The sequence below is a fragment of the Nannobrachium achirus genome, assembly GCF_963921795.1.
Source record: "Nannobrachium achirus genome assembly, chromosome: 15".
NCBI lineage: Eukaryota > Metazoa > Chordata > Actinopteri > Myctophiformes > Myctophidae > Nannobrachium > Nannobrachium achirus.
Genome location: NC_137822.1, coordinates 13,524,359 through 13,546,711, shown reverse-complemented (window position 1 = coordinate 13,546,711; position 22,353 = coordinate 13,524,359). Strand labels below are relative to the sequence as shown.

At 42.4% G+C, this 22,353-nt stretch overlaps 1 protein-coding gene across 1 annotated transcript in view; it reads right to left on the bottom strand.

Moving 5' to 3' along the window:
- The window catches only part of astn2 (astrotactin 2), a gene marked incomplete at its 5' end in the record, with an annotated part of 725,257 nt that overhangs the window by 260,081 nt on the left and 442,823 nt on the right, over positions 1 to 22,353 (bottom strand). Inside the window, 2 exon segments of the mRNA XM_080743421.1 lie at positions 5,437 to 5,625; positions 9,643 to 9,809. Of these exon segments, the coding sequence (XP_080599547.1) occupies positions 5,437 to 5,625; positions 9,643 to 9,809 (356 nt within the window).

Here is a 22,353-nt window from a genome sequence, read left to right as displayed (position 1 = left end):
CCTCACAGTCTATTTATCAAAGTGTACTATACTTGTGGGGCCATGCATGCACGCACACACACGCGCACACAAGCCTGCACGCATGTGCGCACACACACACGCACGCACGCCCGCACGTACGCCACGCGCATGCTTTCTCTTTGCTCTCTCTCCTTCTAATGCACAGATGTGTCATTCACACACAAACACTCCCGCACGCAAGCATGCGCGCACATCACACACACGCGCACACACACGCAAGAACACGCACAGTCATGCATTCTCATACACACGTACTGTAGCGCCCTAATAGAAAAAAGCTCACGACTGTGTCAGAGCGATACTCCACAGAGGATCTCCGTCATCTCTCTCTCTCACACACCAACACTGATAAAAGAGGACACGTTCCCCTCTTTGTGGAGTCCTCAGAGACGCAGACATGGAGGCAGTTGAGATGTTAGAGCAACTTCTCCTGGGAAGTCTTTAAGCCTAATGCACACCTGTGGTTGGACCCCAATAAAAGGGAGGGGGGAAAAAAGTGTGTATATTTTTGAGCGGTGGTCACAACCAGGGCCGGACTTACCATTGGGCTAGGGTGGGCACGAGCCCAGGGGCCTCAGGGGAGGGGGGCCTAAAAAAAAAAAAAAAAAAAAAAAATTCAAAAAAAAATTTTTTTTACCAAAAAGATTTAGTAGGCATGATCGCAATCGCGAAATTCCATGTTTAACCCCCATACCAACAAACATGGCAGCCATGTTTGTTACATTTCAAGAAAACATAATGGCTGCTAGCTCATGAATGCCTGAACGGATTTCCATTCGGATTTTTTTGTTTGAAAGCTGTGAACAGTGTGGACACACGTGGTGCATGATCTAGGCATGGGCGTGCATGATCCGTTCACTATGAATTACATGGAAGTCTATGGAGAGGGAGGCGTTGTAGAACTTGGAAGCCATTTTGAAAAGACCCTGAATGAGTAAATTTAATGATAACATTTTAAAGTATTGCAATCCAAATAAAGTGATATTTGTGTTTAGTTACAGTACATTTTGTTTTATTATTGAGAGCTTCTGCTCTGCTGGCCGCACTGCATGTAGCTGCTCTGAAAGCTTAGTGCAGTCTAAAGCCCGCCCACTCTATGTATCCGGTACTTTCCACACACATAGGCTACACACATGCACGCAAACTCCAATTCTGTATCCGCTTTAGACCCTTCCAATGAGCCAATGAGGATACACAGTCAGATTATGCACGGGCCGGTCCGAAGGTGAGGTCACGGTGTAGTCAGGTGGACCGGAGGTGGAATTTTGCCGCGCGCACGAGGGCCTCTTTATTTCCCCTTGCCCAGGGGCCTCATGTCATATAAATCCGGGCCTGGTCACAACGCTCCTATACGTGGCCGTGTGTGTGGGTCTCCGTCCGTGTCTGTCTGTCTGTCTGTATGTAGCCTAAACTTCGGCGCGTAACTAGTGCCGCACCATTTACGCCACTCGCGCAATATATACATCAAAATGTGCGGCTCGGCCGGGAATGGTGTTCTATTACCTTTCGTTCCGATCCGCCTTACCATGCCGACGTAATCGGCAAAAAACTACGCTTAATTGTCCCCATTGACTTATAATGGGACAATGCAAGAAATCACTTTCAAGTATTTTTCTCTCGTAAACCATAGGAGCTACAGTTTCAAACCTCGGAGAGGAGATTCATAATGATTTTAAGAATGAATCGAAACATAATTACATCACTCGGCCTCATGGTGGCGCTATAACGGCCCACTTTACGTTTTGCCCCGTAACTCTTGAACCGTAGATCAGATGTGCCAGGATAGATTTTCCGCCATCTTGAATTTTCTCCAAAACACACTTTTTGCTCCTTTTCCTACATATTTTCTTCAAATGTCACAAAAATCGGTACACATGATCTATGAGGTGGGTAAACCACCGCTCAGTTCACACGGGTGTGATTTTTTGTTCCATGTCTGGAAGACCAGGGTTTCTAGTCATATGGGAAAACTGACACTGAATGCAGTCCCCCCCCCCCCCCCCCCCCCCTTATTCATTAATTGACAATAAAAATACAAATTGTCGTTGTCGGGTGGAAACCTTGTATGTCCAAAACCGTTCCTTTTGTATTTCGTTTTAAAAATGATCTAAACTAGTGAAAATAGACGATCTACAACCACACAACGCCTCGCACCACGAGGCGTTGTGTGCTTGTAGATCTGCTATTTTCACTAGTTTTGTGCGACAGTCTTGTATGATGAAGCAGGGCTTTACTTTATGAAAAACACACAAATTTCTAACTTAGAGATACGAGGTTTCTGCCCGACAGTGACAAAATTATAATATAGGTGATAGTAACAGCATGTACTGTAACTGTACTGGTTTGTTTTTTACAGTATTTTGGCTCTTACAGTTGACTATTTAGACTGTGGGCAGAGAGCAGCTCATAAAGTCAGAATATATCTTACACTGCAAAGGGTTATAAAAATCCTCTTTACAGATTCTAGCTGGGAATTAAATACCATCAGCTCCGAGCGGCTTGTAAAGAACCTGACTGGATGCACTGGGCCTCATCTAGCCTTGGATTAAAGGCTATCAGGCAGGAAACAGTGTCTCTGTAAACACATCTCACAAAGTCCTTGAGGGGATCCTATATACTTGAAAATAGCCGATCTACAAACTCACAGCCTGCTGCGATGCCACACACTGTGAGCTAGCAGATCTGCTACAGTATTTTGACATTTCGGGATTTTTTTTTACTACACTAATCTTGTATGGTGGTCCATATCACTTCTCAGATAGGGGCCTGCGGCCAAATACGTATTGATTTGTGGGGTCCTTGACATGAAAATGGTTGAGAAACACTGGGTTAAACACAGTGAAAAAGAAAAAAATCAGTAGCCAGTATCCCATCCGTCAAGCTGATTATGGTTGAGGATGATACCAGTATTACTGGTGGGATGAGTCAGAGTACCAGCTGCTATCAGGGATCATCGCCATGCTGGCATGTTCTGGGGGACATTTTCCGGACAATGATATTGATATTAGAAACACATAAAAAGCTAAAGCCTCAAAAGCCGGTTTTCCACAGGCCCAACTACACACCACTCCACACCACACCGCCCACTTGTGTCAGGTTTTCCACTACAAGGAACTGGGTAGAGTGGTGTGAAAGTGGTACTTAACGGGGTACTTAAACAGCTCCACTCTCGAGTGGACCCGGCCTGGGCTAAGTGAGGCCAAATCAGTGACGCTGCTGATACTGATTGGTCAGAGACAGAGTCTCACGGCTGAGCTGTGTCTTTCAACACAACAACTTGAGACAGATTTTAGTATGCAGTCACGGCTGCAAATCAAATATAAAAGCAAAGCCTATTTGTTTTATACATCTGTTTATAAAGAGGACGATTAGGCAGAATTGTGTTCCCCAGCCCTGCAGTTGAGATACCACGAAGCACCAAGAACATTAATCAACACAAACAGTGGACATAGGCTATATCGTCGCGAGTCGCAATTATCAACGGCAAATGCGTCGGCAATCCGTTATTTTATATAGATCTCAGTGAGATGTCTCCTGTTTGTATTTGTAACTGCATGTGTTGAACGAATCTACAGTAGCCTACATGACATGTACTGTCCTGTTGCTGCACTAGCATAGCCTCTACATTAGCTTACTTCTTTTGGGGAGTTTGGCCAATAAAGTTATAATTTGACCATGAACATCCCAACGTTAGTTGTCGCTATAGTTGTTAAGACTTGATGAAGACCTGTGTGAGTGTGTGGCATCTAAAACATTGTCCACCACCACATCTCCGTGTTGAATGGGGAAAAGAATCTACAGTAGCCTACATGTACTGTACTGTAGCTTAGCATGTATGCTAGCGCAACTAGCCTCTACTCTTCTTTGTGTGGTTTGGCCAATAAAGTTATTATTTGACTATGTTCACCCCGACGTTAGTCGTCGCTATAGTTGTAAAGACTCGATGAAGACCTGTGTGAGTGTGTGGCATCTAAAACATTGTCCACCACATCTCTAAAAATAATTAGCGCAAGTTAGCATCTCCGTTGTGTTTACAGACTGAGAACGAGTATCCGTATGTTGAAAGGGGCGTCGATATATTTCGGGAGCGGAGGGGAGGAGGGGGAGAGGGGAGGAGGAGAGGAGGGGGGGGTACTGTAGTGGAAAACCTACATAAAAAATGCGGTGCGGTGCGGTGTCGTGCCGTGTCGTGTAGTGTCGGGCTAAAAAGTGGTATGGAAAACCGGCTAAAGAGACCTTTACAGGTCTGTAACTCTGAGAGTGCACAAATGGAAGCAAAACTCTCTCAGAGTTATGGGGGTCCTCGAAAATAAAAAATAAATTGAGAAACACTGTCCTAATGGACTACTAATGTGTTGTAGTAAATATGTGCCATACAGTTGTGAAGAAAACCTGGAGAATGACATTCGGTAATCCAGTCTTATGATCAAAATAAGAACATTAATGTTATGTAAAAACGAGAAAAAGAATCTCAAATTAGCTACAGTTCTTGCCATGAACACATTTTGTCTGTGTACGGACACTTTTATGACCACTGGGTAGCCTGCTGCTGGTGTAGCCACAACTGCCCATAGCTCACACTGGTTGTACAGCTCAGAAATCACTAAACACAGTGGAAAAGCCTATTCGCCTGATGAATAGTTTGGTCTTGCTGCAACGGGAGGTAAGCTGAACCCGTAAATGGTCTACTCTGCTTAGTGCTGCACTATTTCTGGAATCACTTAAATGTCTGTTTTGTAAATGTTGTGGCTGTGGTTTTAGAAGCTCCAGTGAGCGAACACTGGTCCTAATAAATGTTGAGTTTGATATGTGATGGTGGGGCGTGCTGACAAAACAGGTGATCTAAAAGCTCACAACGCAAAAGACTAAAGAATAACTACAGTACATTGAATGTATTGGAACACAGGTTCTTTTTTCCCCATTTCCCCACGGGTGATGGTATGGTCCGAGACTGAGAACTTTTGGTTCCTCTGATGGTCCAGCCTGGGACACACAGACTTTGAAACTGGAGGTTTCGACGGCTTGTGATGTCCAGAGGCGAAGCAAAAAGGCTGGCAAAGTGTTGTGCTTACTATGGTTGGTGGCCGCCATACAGTATATGACAGAGACACTACTGCTTGTGCCCACAGAGTACTGAGTGACATTCTTGTTATCTCATGAGTACAAATGCCTTGATATCATAATATTATTGTGAATGTAACGTAACCTGCACCAAAAATATTTATGTCCTGGTATGCAAATATCCATTGTGTGGACATGAATAAACTATTAAAATGTGTGTGTGTGTGTGTGTGTGTGTGTGTGTGTGTGTGCGTGCGTGCGTGCATGCGCGTGTGCTTCTGTGTTTCTGTGTACAGTATGTGTACAGTATGTGTACAGTATGTGTACAGTATGTGTACAGTGGGCACTAGTTACCGGAAGGTCATCTGGAATATCTGTCCCAGGTTGACTTGCTGGCTCTTGTTACTGTGTCCATGCAGCATTTCAGCGAACAGCGTGTCATTGAAGCGGACGTCCTGCCGCGGGCACTTTGGACCCTCGCAGTTCTCCGACTGCAGGATGCAGGAGCGCCCGTCCGCCGCCAGCTTGTATTCTTGTACACACCTAGGCAGAGGAGAGGAGACTGTCACCGTGATGCATGTAAACACGTCCGCTCGGGGGGGAAAGGCCACGCGGGCACAGTGGCCGTCAGACTGGCGAAACCCACACGGGACAGGTTTGTATGGCGTAAATAAGCATGCTCAGGGGCGTCACAAGAGGGGGGGAAAGTGGGACTGAGTTACTGGGGCCCAAGGTGGAGGGGCCTACTTTAGCTATAGAAAAATAGCAGATATACAAGCTCACAGCGCGGCACCGAGTGCCGCGCTGCGAGCTTGGAGATCTGCTATTTTTGAAAAGTCGTGAAAATGTCTGCAAATCTTTGCATATTACGTATTTTTTAAACAAACATTTTTAACTCAAATTTTGCTTCTGGGAATCCTTCAAATTAAGAATTTTGAGCACCAGAATCATATATATATATATATATATATATATTTTTTTTTTTTAAACCTTAGAAGGATTTGAAATATTCAAAGATCTGCAAGCTCGCAGTGCCGTGCTGTGAGCTTGTATATCTGCTATTTTTCAATAGTTAAAGCACAACATATTGTGTAATAATGCGTTCCCAGTCTAAATGGATTACACCCCCTCCCCCTAGGAAGAACATTCATGGGGGGCCCGCAGTGAATCCTTGTACCCAGGGCCCAGAATTTGGTGTGACACCCCTGAGCATGCTGCAAAGAGCCTAGTTGGGTGAGTTTCAGTGTCGATATGCTTGCTTATTATGGGACAGGTTATGATGCGATAATAAAATGCTAAAGAGATTGAAACACTTAAACCCTATGCCTGCCCGCTCTATATAAAATATCTTTGCTGAAAATAGCCGCAAATATCTACAAGCTTTTTTTTTTCAGAGATTTTCTGCAAAGGTTTTCTCCAAGATATGGATGCTGTGGTTTAAAGGAAAACTTTGGCCCTGACTAACGCTCATTATAAGATGGCAACATTTCTGTCTCTACATGTGGGCTGTGGAAAGTTCAGAGAATTGTCTTTCCAATGACATAGTAATCCATGATAGGAATGTACCAGCTAATGGGAACCACAGGCTTTATCTTCAAAAGGAAATGCATTGTGGATGTACGAAGTTAGCCTGAAGTTAACACTGGCAGTGTGCACAAGCCATTTGGCAGACACATGCAGACATATCTAGACATAAAAAAAGATTTAGAATATTGTGTGAAATGACTATCGATTATATCTGCGACACAGATGCATGTAGACAGAAAGGGTGTCCTGTATCAGTGAGCATTAGTGAGAGGATCGATATACAGTATGGCGATGATGTAAAAAAAAAGGGTGAAAATGTTCCTTTAAGTGATTTAAATGAACTAAGACTACAATGTATGTGTAGATATTGACCCAAGAAAACAACACATACAGTACACAGAATGCAGTTTCGTTGGCAACGGCTTTTGTCTGAGTGAGCATACAAGCACATGCAAGCAAACATGCACGCAGACCAGAAACACACACGCACACACACACACGCACACACACACGCACGCACACACATATACACACGCGCGCACACACACACACACACACACACACACACACACACACACACACACACACACACACACACACACACACACACACACACACACACACACACGCACACACACTGGGTCACTTTTCATACAAACTCAGTCAGACAGGCTTTAGAAGAAGGGGCGATATGCAATATCCCCCCGAGAGGAAAAAACCAAAGGAGCGCATAGCTCAAGAAGCTAATAGATCAGAGAGGCTGCTATTGTTTTGTCGTCTAATCTTTCAATTGAAAAGTCCCTCTGCAAGCACCACGGAATGCTTAAAACACACACACACAGCCTACATTTAATTCAGTCGGGCCGGCTGTGATAAATATGCACATTCAGCATTTACCCGGCTCAGAAAATGGCTGAGAAGCACAATCCACACAACACTCACTTAATGGTAATGGAACATACCGGGACCGCACAACACACAGTCACACACACACAGTCTCTCACTCACTCACACACACACACACACACACACACACACACACACACACACACACACACACACACACACACACACACACACACACACACACACACACACACACACACACACACACACACACACACACACACACACACACACACACACACACACACACACACACACACACACGAAGCAGAATGCTCCAGTCAGTCCTGATAGCATGCTTGGGCTGTTTTCAAAGCAGAGGTGAAAATTGGATTATAAGGCTATCGATTGGTTTCTAGCTTGCTGTTTTGCCGCCTTTCTTATTCATGCCCCGCTTTAATGCATCTCATGTTTGCATGAAGGAACACGCCTGACAACCTCTAATGTCTGCATTTGCTCTGCCGGCTATTTATTATACTCTCACGTGTTTGTAATTCTCTTGCTCCGCCCGTGCCGTTGTAATAGTCAGCATTCAGCATTCTTTCATACGCGCAGCACCACATTACTTGAACATCAAGGAAAAGGAGTTTCAATCTATTCACCTTAAGGGCCTAATTTAAGCCTGGAATCCCTGGATACTTAGTTGCAGTAGTAGTGGTAGTTGAACATAGCTGCAAGATCACAACGCATCGCACTGTGACACATTGTGAGCTTGTAGATCTGTTCATGTCGGTGCACGGTCGGCACTTGCTCGCAACTACTGTAAGTATAGAGGAGGCATGAGTGTCACCAAGGGCCTCATAATTAATAAATCATTAGGATTATCCTAATACTGTCGTCGTGAGGGGCCCTACACACTAGAACCCTGAGTTAAATTAATTCACTGTGTAGTAGAGACAGCCAGGAATTTGACATTTTACTGGTGCAAAATCATCTCTTGGAATGTTGAAGGAATTATCTGACTGGAACTCAGTTGATCTACTTTATTTCATATCTATATTTGATCAATCAATAGATTGATAGATCGATGCCAATAAATAGATGATTGACTAATTGACTGACTGACTGATTGATTGAAGAGGTTTTTTTCACTGTGCACATAAAAGAAACTAAACATAACTGAAGGTTAAGATGAGGTGAGAGCTAACGGAACAAGCAGTTTTTTAACCCATTTAGAACACATTATAACTTTAACGATTATTTTATGCTTTAACTATTGAAAAAAATAGTAGATATACAAGCTCACATCACTGCTAGCTTGTAGATCTGCTATTTTTGAAAAACCTTGAAAATTTGTGCAAGTCTTTGAATATTTTGGACACGATTCTATAAATGTCTTCTAAATCCTTCTAAGGTTTTTGAGAAACACATGTTTCTTTGCATGTTTCCAGTGGTTCTCAAACCTTTTCATGTCAAGAACCCCTAAAATTATATGTATTTGGCCACGGACCCCCATCTCAAAATATTTTGTTCCAGGGACCCCCCAGAAGCAGATTTGCACAAACTTTCACGAACAAAAAAAATAGCACATCTGCACAGTAGATCTGCTATTTTTCAATAGCTAAAGCCGGGGTCTTCAACGTTTTCAGGCCAAGGGCCCCTTAGCTGAGAGAGAGATGAAGCAGGGACCCCCACAACCTTTTCATAGATTCCATATAGTTTCATTGTTTGACAGCACGATCATCAGTGTATTTTGGATTCATGTCAATTTGTGTTTCAGATTTATTAGTATTTAGCCACTTGAATCGTCAATACATAACTTGACATTTCACTCTGTACTCCCCTCTTTTTCCCCTCAAAGCCAAACGTCTTTGTCGAAAATAGCCGATCTACAAGCTCACAACGCCTCGCGCTGCGAGGCGTTGTGAACTTGTAGATCTGCTATTTTTGGCTAAAGTTCTCAGAATATGGACACTAATAGGGTTCAAGTGGTTAATATACAAAAGGAGAAAAAAGTTTCTATCTAACAAAGATTTGGAGGACCCCCTGTAGTAACTCTGAGGACCCCCTAGAGTCCAGGACCCCCTGTTAAAGACCCATGAGCTAAAGTATAAAACAATTCCAGGTCTTAAAGGGTTTAATAATTCCATTTCCATTGGTGTGGGGGCGGTACAAGCTGGCACTCACCCGCAGAACATGAGCACGTTGCTGGAGCTGGGGTCCTCTGCCAGGGGCACCAGCTGCTGGAGACACAGCTGCTCACAGCCCCCGTTGAAGCCATCCGTGCAGTCCGTGCCCTTGGAGTAGTCATAGCAACCTGACCCATCCTTCATCGGTCTCAACCCCTCGGGACACTAGGGAGAGAGAGAGAGAGAGAGAGAGAGAGAGAGAGAGAGAGAGAGAGAGAGAGAGAGAGAGAGAGAGAGAGAGACAGACAGACAGACATGGGGGACAGAGTAGAAGGGAGAGAGGGGTAAGAGGTGAGTCAGAGAGATCACTCATCAAGATATGCATCAATCATAGCGGGTTAAAGGGATAGTGATGGGATTTATTTTTTCTATCGATTTCTCACCCCACGGAGACCTGAATTCATGGATATTTTTGTTGCATTCCCCAGCCAATAATTCAGCCAATGACTCTTTGTGTCTCCATAGGGAACCACTGCTGGTCATCAAATTGTTGGCTTAGGAATGTGACAAAAACTAAAAGATATCCATGAATTGAAGTCTCCATGGGGAGAGTAACTTTAGCCCTTTGCACACAGGCACGTTTATCCGCACGGATAAAACAGATTTTTTTTTTTTTAAGAAAACAATGATTCTCTATGACCTCATGCACACCAGATCCGAATTAGCCGTGCGACGAGTGGCTGCGGCCTTGCGTTCCTGCACTCCTTTTATGACTCCTTTTGGGATCCGCAGCGCCGATTCCGCACAGCATTGCACACCAAATCCAATGCGTTTTATTCATGCAGCAAAAAAAAAACAAAAAAAAAACGCAACTGTCCTGTGTGCAAAGGGCTTTTCTATCCCTTTAGGGTTTGGCAGTCCAGTGGTTGGATCAGTACTGTAGGTACTGTGGTATCTTGTACAGCAGTGGCTCCAAATGTTTTTTGCTAAAGACCCAAAAGAGAAATCATGAGATGTTTGCCCTAACTAGTGAAAATGGCAGATCTGCAAGCTCTCGTGAGATTGCAGATCTACTATTATCATTACTTCTAAAACATTTGCTTTCTAATTTAGTAATAATAATAATAATTTCATTTTGGAAAAAATGTTGAAAAATTGTTTTCAAATCAGGAAAATGTGTGATTTTTTTGGTGGAATTATATTTTAAAATATGAATTAATGACTAAATGTACGAAACAAAAAATACACAGATATTCAAAATGCTGAATCATAGAACAAAGGGATTCTACGGCGCGCCTCGGCCTAAACGGCTATAGTCCGGACCGGTGCATCACCAGAGCAGGGACAGAAGACTGCAGAGGAGAAGGACACTGGAGCAGCACGGACTGATAAAGCCTTGATAAAGCGATGACTCTGAGGAAGACGCAGTAGCATGGAAACGTCCGTCATTATCAGGGGTGTCACAAGGGGGGGAAAAGTGGGACCGAGTTACTAGGGTGTTACTGAGTTACCCAAGGTGGAGGGGCCCTAATTATTATATACTTTATCTATTGAAAAATAGCAGATCTACAAGCTCACAGCTGCAAACTTGTAGATCTGTAGATATCTTTGAAAAGTAGTGAAAATGTGTGGAAATCTTTGAATGTGTTTTTTAAGCAAACTTTTGTAACTCAAATTGTGCTTCTGGGGGGTCCCTGGAACTAAATATTTTGAGATGGGGGTCCAAATACATATAATTTTTGGGGTCCTTCACATGAAAAGTTTTGTGTACCACTGACAGGATTTGAAATATTCAAAGACTAAAAATAGCAGATCTACAAGCTCGCAGTGCGGCACTCGTGCCGCGCTGTGAGCTTGTATATCTGATATTTGTCAATAGTTAAAGCACAAAATAATGCGTTCCCAGTCTAAATGTGTTAAACCCCCTCCCCCTATGAAGAACATTCATGGGAGGCCCGCAGTGAATCCTTGTACCCCGGGCCCAGAATTTGGTGCGACACCCCTGGTAATTATTTTTGTACTAGCACCTAAATAAAAGGCTTTATCTGTCCGTGATGCTCCAGTGTCTCTCTCCTCTGCAAGATAATCACAATTGGAAACACAATTATCCTAATTATCCGTTCTGAGACCTCTTTCATTTACTCAAGTAATGACAATATTACAGGACTTGGCGATCAATAGTTTTTAATCACATCACTTTCTGGCGTCTGAAAGATAGCAACTCTCTGATGGAATAACGAGCCTCTCTTTGCTTTGTCACTGCACCTGTCATGGGCCCAGGGTGCCTTGTTCTCACCAACAAGTGTTGCCATTGTCATTGTGTCTCACTGTGTGCATCTCTTTGGTGTAAAATATTATGCACAATTTCAGGTTAAATGGACACATTGTAGTTTAATAAATCAGTCAAAGTTCTCCATTTAAACAGTCATTCATCTTGCAGCTTACTCCTTAAAACTGGGACAGCAGCCCAAGTGGAGAGGAGCAAACAATGAAGCGCGTCATTGAAGCTTGCCCTCTCCAAAGACTAAAAGCAGGAGTAAGCCAAAAATAGCTGATAGTAGCTACAATACAAAGCGTTGTTGCATTGTTGCGCTGTGTTGTGACTTGTGAGCTTGTAGATCAGCTATTTTGGGGCGAGCATAAATCAGGCAGCAGTCACCCTCCATAATGATGATAATGATCTTTATTTATATACTGTAGCACCTTTCATACATAGAATTAAAGGACAACTTTTGCCTAAATTGCAAGTGCCTAAATGTGTCTTTTTAGACACAATAAGCCGGTAATGTCTTTATTACTATTTACACTAACACTACTAGCCCTAGTAACATAGTAACAACTAGTAACATCTGCCCATGAAAGATTGTGGTGCATCTTGGGAATGGGCTTGTTGTATCTAAAAGTACATGTTTATCACTGTAATCAATGTCATTAAAATCGCTAAAACGATAGAAAGAAGTAAATGAAAACGTTTTAACACTCACCGTCTTTTCTCTTATTATAATCTAAAATATGAACCCTTGTTGTAAAAAAAAAAGTTGTCCTTTAAGTACAAAAGCATAAAAACAAATCATATGTGCAGAAAACAAACAACAAAATAGAACATAAAAAACTAAACGCAGAATATTCCGTCAGATTAATCATTGCGATAAGCAGACGAGGGCAACTGCTTGCCTCAAGGACTTTGCGTTCGCTAAATAAATAAAGAAACTCCTCAAAATTCATACTAACGAGGCCAGGTGCACTACAAACTCCTGCAGTATACTGGACTGTACTCGAATGTTCAATACAGCAATGTAGAAATAATAATGTAAGTAAATAATAAGTAATACGTAATTCAAAATGTAAATTGAGTTTAAAGTATACAGTATATACAAAAGTATTGGCATCAACATGTACTTAAAGTACCAAAAGCCAAACGTACAAAAATCTTTTGAAAATAGCAGATCTACAAGCTCACATAATGCATCAAATCGCGACACATTTTGAGCTTGTAGATCAACTCTTTTCAAATGGCCTACAAGGCTGAAGTCGTTAATGTATGTTTTGTAATAATAATAATCTACAAAGTAACTAGTAACTAAAGTTTTCAAATAAATGTAGCGGAGTAAAAGTACAATATCTGCAACCAAGGTGTAGTGGAGTAAAGGTATTGGAAATTGGAAATACTAAAATAAGTCCAAATATCTCAAAATTGCACTTAAATACATGTACTTAGTTACGTTCCACCACTGGTATATTGTACACCTGGATTCTATGCACAGAACGTGCTGGGTAGGTCCGCAGCGGGTGTTTGTTCAGACATAGATGTATTGGAGGGGAAACTGCAAAAGTTTCGTGAACACGGGCCAAAGTGACAGTGTAGCATATTTTATTCATGGTGAGAATTAATTCAAACTTTGTCTCACTATTACTTTTAGGAATCACTATTTTTTTCTTCAGACCTTTACTTGTAACAGAGTATTTCTACATTGCAGTATTGATACTTTTGCTTAATTAACTTTTTTTTTTTTTTTTTTTTTACTTTTGCCACCACTGGAAGAGGCAGGCCACCTCCAACCGCTGCAGATGTGCTAGTTATATTGGATTCAAAGAAAGGAGGTCGCACAGCTTGTAGTCATGATGCAATAACATTTTTATTTATTTATTATTTAAAACACCAAGGTTTCAACAAAGTATGTCTTCTTCAGGATAATACTGTATTAACCTACTCTACCACAGAAGGGTTAAAAATAACATTTTATTCAGCAAAACACGTCCACGATTGTGCTTTCACTTTCAAAAACCATGCCAATTTAATTTATTCGGCTATTTGTCTTGCGTGATGTGGCTATTTTTCATCTCGGAACGGCAGGCTACATTCATAATGTAAGCGTTGCGGTGCTTCTAAGGGCTTCATCTGATGCGGATGACGGGCAGGTGTAATACTAGCCCATTTAGGCCTAGAATTATTGAATGCTTTAACCAGTGAAAAATAGCAGATCTACAAGCTCACAGCGCGGCACCGAGTGCCGCGCTGCGAGCTTGTAGATCTGCTATTTTTTTGAAAAAGTTGTGAAAATGTGTGCAAATCTTTGAATATATGTATTTTTAAAGCGAATGTTTGTAACTCAAATTTTGCTTCTGGGTGGTCCCTGGAACTAAATATTTTGATATGGGGGTCCGTGGCCAAATACATATCATTTTGGGGGTCCTTCACATGAAAAGGTTTGAGAACCACTGACATAGTAGTCTCTCAAGAACAGACTAACTGAGCGCCAGTTAAGTGAAAAGGACCTTTTCTTTGACGATGGCTGGCCAGATTGCTGACACAGAAACACAGGTTTTTCAAAAAACCTTAGAAGGATTCAAAAGACACTTATAGAATCGAGTGAAAATTCTAATTTTCACGATTTTTCAAAAATAGCAGATCTACAAGCTCGCAGCGCGGCACTCGGTGCCGCGCTGCGAGCTTGTATATCTGCTATTTTTTAATAGTTAAAGCATAAAATAATGACACAAAATAATGTGTTACCCGTTCTAAATGGGCTAGTGACGTGATGTCTGTGTCAGCCATAGTGCTGCCGGCTGACAGACACTCCCGTCATGATGGATGTCCAGAGAGCCTCTGCCAACCACCGCCAGCCCCCCCGGGACGCCGTGAGGCTGAATGATAAGTGCTCTGCTCAGTAGATGTGCAGAGAATGTAGGAGAGGCAGGGGCTGACGTAAAAGGTAGGGGTGTAGCGATATAGTAACTGAATCGGAAAAAAAAACAATTTTAATTTGCAAAGATCTACTATATCGTTTGCAAAAGCAAAATATCGGACCGTTTTGGCTTTGTATCGTATCGTATCGTTTTAAAATGCGGTAATCGGTATCGAAGAGTTTTGCAATGCAAATAATCGATTGTAATATGGAAACTAAGTATTTGTGCCTTGTAGTTAGCCATTTTAAGAGGGAAAATTAAAAAAGGGGGGTCTACTTACCTTTCCATTCCATATAGCTACTCTTGGTCTACTGATAAATGTGTGTAATCTCTGTGTTCATGTCAAGGTGGGTTTGTCCATATGTGTTGAAATATAATGTCCATGTATTTGCTAGATAATCACACCGTTTACTTCCATAATAATAGATTTTTTACATGTTTTACACAGATTTCATTTTTTTGCTAAATAGTTACTATATCGATTTTAAATCATTGAATCGAATCGTATCGTCTCGCCATGAATGAACCGATACCGTCCATGTATCGTATCGTTAACCATGTAGCGTGATGCGTATCGTATCGCTGTTAAAATGTATCGTTACACCCCTAATAAAAGGGCCTTTTGTTGAAAATATTGAAAATAGCAGACCTCCAAGATCACAACGCGTCGCAGCGGGCTTGGAGGTCTGATATTTTCAGTACTAAACTAAGCATAATCAAGTGAATACTGGAGATGTGGCGTATGGCATGTATTTCTACACAGAGAGGACAATTATTTAAGCATAAGATGCTGCCTTCAAGTTCAGGAGAGTTTGGATGAGGCTATTCTCTTGAATGCTGCCTTCAGGTATGGCACGGAAAGGGGGCGTTTGCATTTCTTTCTCCATTGTAAAAACTGCATTCAGGGTCTTTAGGGGGCACTTTTTTACAGACGAGTAAAAGGGCAGGGGCTCAAGCCCCCTCTGATGTCTATGTGTGCACGTGCCTGGCTCTTCTGCATTCCTCCTTCTTTCATTTTTATTTTTGTTGTTGTCTTTCTTTTCCCCAGTCATTCATATTATTATTTAAAATTTTAAGATCATGAATAGAAAGACTAAACTAAACAAAAAATTATATTATGAAAAATATATAGTTAGTATACTGTGTAATAGATAGATGCTTTTTCATTTAGATTTTTGAAAATGTTCTGCCTATACAGAACAGTAGAGCATGTGCCCAAAATAGAGACGTCAAGTTTAAATTGGTTCATACATTCTTTTTCCATGGCCTAATATAATGAATGACTGAAGGTTAATTGAATTGCACAGACTACTTTGCATTCACCCTTGATTTTTAGATGCTGTAGTTAAAACACATGCGGTATTATGTACCATGTGCACACAAACACAATCACAGAGGCCAGCGGTTCAAAGTGATCAATAGCACTCTCCTTTATGAATGTGTCATCCATTGTGAATGTAAAAGCATGTCAGCCACGGAGACCCTTCCTCATCACATGATAATAATGTATGATCTCACACCTCCACATTGACACTGTATACACGGGAAAATACTCACTGTTAATTTAACCTTTCCCCAGGGGCGTCACAAGGGGGTGGGGGACAGAGTTACTAGGGCCCAAGGTGGAGGGGCTTTAATTATTTTAAACTTTAGTTATTGAAAAATAGCAGATATACAGCACGGCACCGAGTGCCGCGCTGCAAGCTTGTAGATCTGCAAATCTTTGAATATGTATTTTTTTTAAGCGACCATTTGTAACTCAAATTTTGCTTCTGGGGGGTCCCTGCAATTAAATATTTTGAGATGGGGGTTCCGTGACCAAATACATATCATTTTGGGGGTCCTTCAGAAGAAAAGGTTTGAGCACCATAACAAAATAATGCGTAATAAATGCGTTCCCAGTCTAAATGGGTTAAACCCCCCTCCCCCTATGAAGAACATTCATGCGGGGCCCGCAGTAAATCCTTGTACCCAGCACCCAGAATTGGGTGCCAAATAGCATGTATACGCTTTACCAGGTCAGTAGCCTTGTGTTTTTAGAGTGTCTGCCTTAAGACTGGGAGGTTGGGGTTTGATCCCCGGCCGGGTCATACCAAAGACCCAGTACCTCCCTGCTTGGCACTCAGCATCAAGGGTTGGATTGGGGGTGCTTGTACATCAAGCTGCCTCACGCTACAGAAACAGGAGATAGGCTCGGCAAGGCTTACTAGTACTGTATTTACACTCTCAGTGTTCAATTAAAGCTGCAATCTCCGAGTTTCCTGTCCTACCTGAGATTTTAAACCAAGTGTCCCACATGAGAAACCAAACATATTCCTCTCCCCACAACATAAAACGTTTAAAGTACATAGACTAAAGGTCCGTACACACCGGGGGCGAATTAGCGAATAGCGAATTAGCGTATAATTTGCTTTTTTTTTTACCTTATAAAGTCAATGGAAGCTTCCACACCAAACGCAAATTTCTAATAAGTGAAAAGGCGTCAGTTTTTTATTCGCCCTTGTGTCAAATTTAACGAACATTCGCGGGTGAACTCCTCTCTCTCTGTATCAAAGCAAGCTCACTCTATCCTACTTAAAGAGAGAGAGGGAGCATGGTCGAGGGACCTTCCCTTTACATTGAGGCTGAGGGGAACGGTGTTCTAATTCTTTCACCTTTTCCGTCTCTCTCGTCTGTGTGGCCGCTTGGAAAAAGTACTCGAATGTCTTACTGGTAAAAGCATGGTTTATGTATGTTTTATTGTAGGCTCATTTATATCTTCAAAAAGACTAATGTTTTAAAATAAATCGCTGGGTATTAAATACAATAGGATCCGAATTCCGAAATGTAGTGTAGGAAAGTACTGGAAATTGGACTCAAGTACAAATACCTACAAGTACAGGCTACTCAAGTAAATGTACTTTTAGTTACTTTACACCACTGCTGCTGCTGCAAGCTGCCTCTCTGCGGGGGAATGAGCGAGTGTGCTATTCCCCCCGGAGCTGAGCGGAGGGGGAACGGTGAACGCGTGTTGTCGTCTCTGCTGAGATGTGATGGGTTGTGTGCGCCGGTGAAGACCTATCCACTTCCATTCTTTTTTTTTTTTCTTTCTTTTTATTATTTCATAGGCTAACAACCACGGCCAGGTCATCATCACTTGAGGCAGAGGCGTCAATTGGGTATGGCAGGGGTATGCAGCTGCCATACCCTGGGTCCAGGGGGGGAAATAAAAGTTACTTTTAAATATAAATCCATGAATGTCTCTTTGTCTATCTGCGCTGGTTATTATGTTGTTAAATTACAGTAAAATAACTACAAATGCAAAATTTAACATAATGGTCACTTTAAAGTTATACCATGTAACTTTTTTTATAAAACAAATCTTAAAATTGTCCTAACTGTTAAATCGCTAAAGTTTTAGAACACCCACTCCGTTATTTTCAGCTTCTGAAGCCTTCTCTTTATATGTTTTCTATGAGCCGTGAGGGGGGGAGAATTTCGCGGCAAAATTGCGTCATCATCAGGCCTGGAATTTCATCAGTTTAGGGGCAAGGCCAATTGGCCTTTGGTGTTGTAAAATGTTTGAGGGCACAAAGGCCAAGTGCCAGGGCAGGAAGGCCATCATTAAAACAATGATTTTAAGTCCACGCCACAGTCATAATTAATTTAGCTTAAACGTTAAGGTTTAATGTAATACCTTTCAATTAAATAAATATCAAGAAAATGTTTATTTCTGGTTTTGCCATGTGCAGTGGTGTAAAGTAACTAAGTACATTTACTTAAGTATTGTACTTAATTGTTTATTGTAATTTTGAGTATTTCTAACACTTACTTCTACTCCACTACATCTCGGATCCAAATATTGTACTTTTACTCCACTACAATTATTTGAAACCTTTAGTTAACAGTTACTTTGCATATATAAATTATAATATTATTAAACATACATGAACCACTTTAGCCCTATTTAGGCTATTTGAAAATAACCAAGCTTGTAGAAAAAATAGCAGATCTACAAGCTCAAGATGTCGCATAACTATGTGTTGTGAGCTTGTAGATCTGCTATTTTCAAACATTTTGTACTTTTACTTTTGGTACTTTAAGTACATTTTTGATACCAATACTTTTGTACTTTTACTCAAGTATATTTTGAATTTGAGGACTTTTACTTGCAACCGGAGTATTTCTACATTGCAGTAGGCTATACTTTTACTTGAGTAAAACATTTGAGTACTTTTTCCACCACTGGCCATGTGTTGTGCACACACGCACGCACACACACACACACACACACACACACACAAACTCCTCCCTCCCGTTCGCGGAGTGAAGTGATCCTTTCTCAACAATAATGTACTGACAGCTCAGCCTCTTGGGGAAAGAATAGCTTTTGGTTCCCTTGTGCTGCATTTTGGTTGTTGTCCTGAGCTCAGCAGAGCTCCGTTTGAAGGCATTCATTCGCACATTCGGATTTATTCAACAGGCTGCGTTAGATGTAACTCCCGTTTAGCCCGTGATGTTTTTGTGTTGTATAATCACTGTGTCGGCGGCTCCACTATGCGGTGGCTGCTATGCTGCTACTACGAGCGTAAATGGAATCTACTACTGGTCATGTGAGCAGCTCAACCAACCATGCACTGCTGTTACCGTAATGACTGGAAAATCGCGCAGAGGAAAAAACGGTACAAAGCAGTTAACGGACTGCTGTGGGCGCTGGGGCACCACGGCCACTGTGGCCGTTTGGGCATGTCATTTTTCGAGGGGCACACGGCCAAAGAGAGGGGCAACGACGGCCATGGCCGTCGTGGCCGCCGTGAAATTCCTGCCCTGGTCATCATACACTACCGGCCAATCACAGCGAGGGTTATACACTGCTGGCCAATCACAGCGCATCTTGAAGTGGGGTCGCTATCACAATACGGCGGCCATATTTGTAGGCGCCCGTGTAGCTTGCCTCAACATAACAACAGCATTTACTCGGCGAAGGAGTCCGTTTCTCCGGAATGCCTGAACGCACAGGAACCAGGGACCCCTCTAAAGATAGATCTTGGCGAGGTGGAGGCAGACGCGGGGGTGGTCCGCGGCGAAAAACGTCCAAAAGACGCGGACGCGACCACGGTTTGCTATAGAGCTACTGACCTCTAGGTGAGCAACTTACACAGTATAGCTTTAACAAGGTATCATAATTATATTCTCCCCAGCTTGACAAAATGGTATATTACCACGTTCCGCAGGTCAGCTAGCTGCACAGGTGCAATGCATTATTGTTAATTGTGGCTTTTTTCATTTTTTTTCAGACATTGTGAAAATAGCCGATCTACATGCTCGTTGTGAGCATGTAGATCTGCTATTTTCACAATAGAACCGTGTTATCCAAAAATGTAATGCCTATTTTCCATGAGGACTCCCATCTTTGCCATACCCTAGCTTTTGCTGAACTGACGCCACTGACTTGAGGATGTAGTTTCCATTGTTTTATTTGTTTCCCTGTCTCCGTTCTCCTCTCTCCGGTTTAGAGTTACTCTTTTAGGTGATGTCACCCCTAGAGGTCGCACACAGTGAAGAGCATCACCCAGCACTGCAGACTGGATTAGAAGCAAATCAAGATGGTATCAGGGTGCAGGCCATCACGCTCCTAGACAAGATCACATTGTACACTGACCAGATGGCCGTGCTGATCAATACCACAGCTCATCTCAGTCTACCCATGTGCTGCGTAGCCATATGGGGCGAGGAGCGTGTGTCTGTGTGTGCGTGCATGCGTGCGTGTGTCATGCGTGTGTGTGAGTGAGTGAGTGAGTGAGTGAGTGAGTGAGTGAGTGAGAGAGAGAGAGACACATGGAGACAGAGAGAGATAAAACAAATACTGCAAATATGTGTGGATGTTGGGTATAGGAGGGACTACTATATCGTCGTTGTCGGGTGAAAACCTTGTATGTCCCAAACCGTTCGTTTTGCATTTATCATTTTAAAAAATGCTTTAAACTAGTGAAAACAGACAATCTACAAGCACACAAGTGCGAGGCGTTTGCGAAAGAACGTACACATTTGAAACTTGGAGATACGAGGTTTCCACCCGACAACGATGGTATACGTTGTGGAGAGACAGCTTAGGACCACGTTACAATGAAAATTTATCTTGGACTTCATTGTGTTTAATTCGCAAACATTTTGATGTTTTATTTGTGGCTTATTCTCAATTCAAATAAACGAGATGTGTTTTGAGTGACAGGCAGTGACAGACAGTGTAGAAGAGTGTCAGACAGTGCAGGTTTCCGATGTGCACCAAAGTGGTGACAGCCACCAAGCCACGATAATGTAACTTTGACTTTATCCAGTTGGATTTAGGCAAGGCAAGGCAATTTGATTTGTATCACAAATTTCCAAGGCAATTCAATGGGCTTCACGTTATAACATCCAGCTTATGTTACCCAAATATCAAAATGTACATAAAAAACAGCATCACTTTAACAATTTGTACGCCAAACTCGTTCAGTAACGAGATACGGCCACTAGAGGTCGCTCTGCCAAAAGGAGTTATCTCGTTCCTCAACGAGACAACAAAGGGTTAACTGTGCAGCGTGCTGCGCGCTTGTTGTGTTCCCTGTGAAAGACCCTAGTCCATACGTCACACCGTGGCTCGCAGAGAGAGAAAATCGTGCGACTAGGCTGCATTGATTTCCATTCTATGCTGAAACATAGAATGGACATGAATGAGGTGCAAAGAACGCCAGGGAAGCAGAGATCTGATTGTTTTCACAGCGACACTTTACCACGATGGTCGGCCCCGGTTTGGATTTTAGTTTCGCGAGCGTTTGTAAACAAATGGATTTTCTTCCTCAATCGTCAGTGGACACTCACGTGCACACGCACGAAGCTTCCGAGGCTCTTCAAAATAAAGCGTGAGTGAACGGCAGCAGCAGCAACAGCTAGAAACGTTAGAAACCTTGGCTTTGTGTTAAGGGGGAAACGCTGCTTTGTTTTCTAAATTAAAAACCTCAGGTACGATTCTCTTCGTTTTTAAACGCTCGTCTGTTTCCACCCGACAGAGAGAGGTTTATGGGGTGAAGGGTGTATGGGTAGAGAGGCCCAGGTGAGAAAATGAATCTGATCTTAAATGACTCAAGTCAAATCATATCAGAAAGGGCGTAAAGTCACCCAATGTCACAGGCAGTGTGTGTTCCGGAGTGCCAGCCAGGCGCTCTTGGGGTGACATAACAGAGCTGGCACATATTGCTGTCATCTGTACAGAGTAATCTTTGGCCTTTTTGCTGAAATGTGAATGGTGGAAGATTAATGCAAAGTGAAAAGCACGCCATACGGTGCACTTTCTGACGTCAACACCCTAGGCTTCAGTTAAATAACCGCAGGCAAAGACAAATGCCTGATAATCTACATATCACTTCCATTATACTGTATATCTTCTGGGATATCTCTTATGCAGCTACTGTAATTTACCATTTGGTGTTTAAGACAAGTTTGGTGATAAAATTAGATGAATCTCTTTCCCTGGAGGGAAATTCAGATGTCAAAGCAGCAAAAGCAGCAACACAGAGAGGCACAAGTAAAGTGGCATCCATAGTGATACATAAGAACCGCCAGT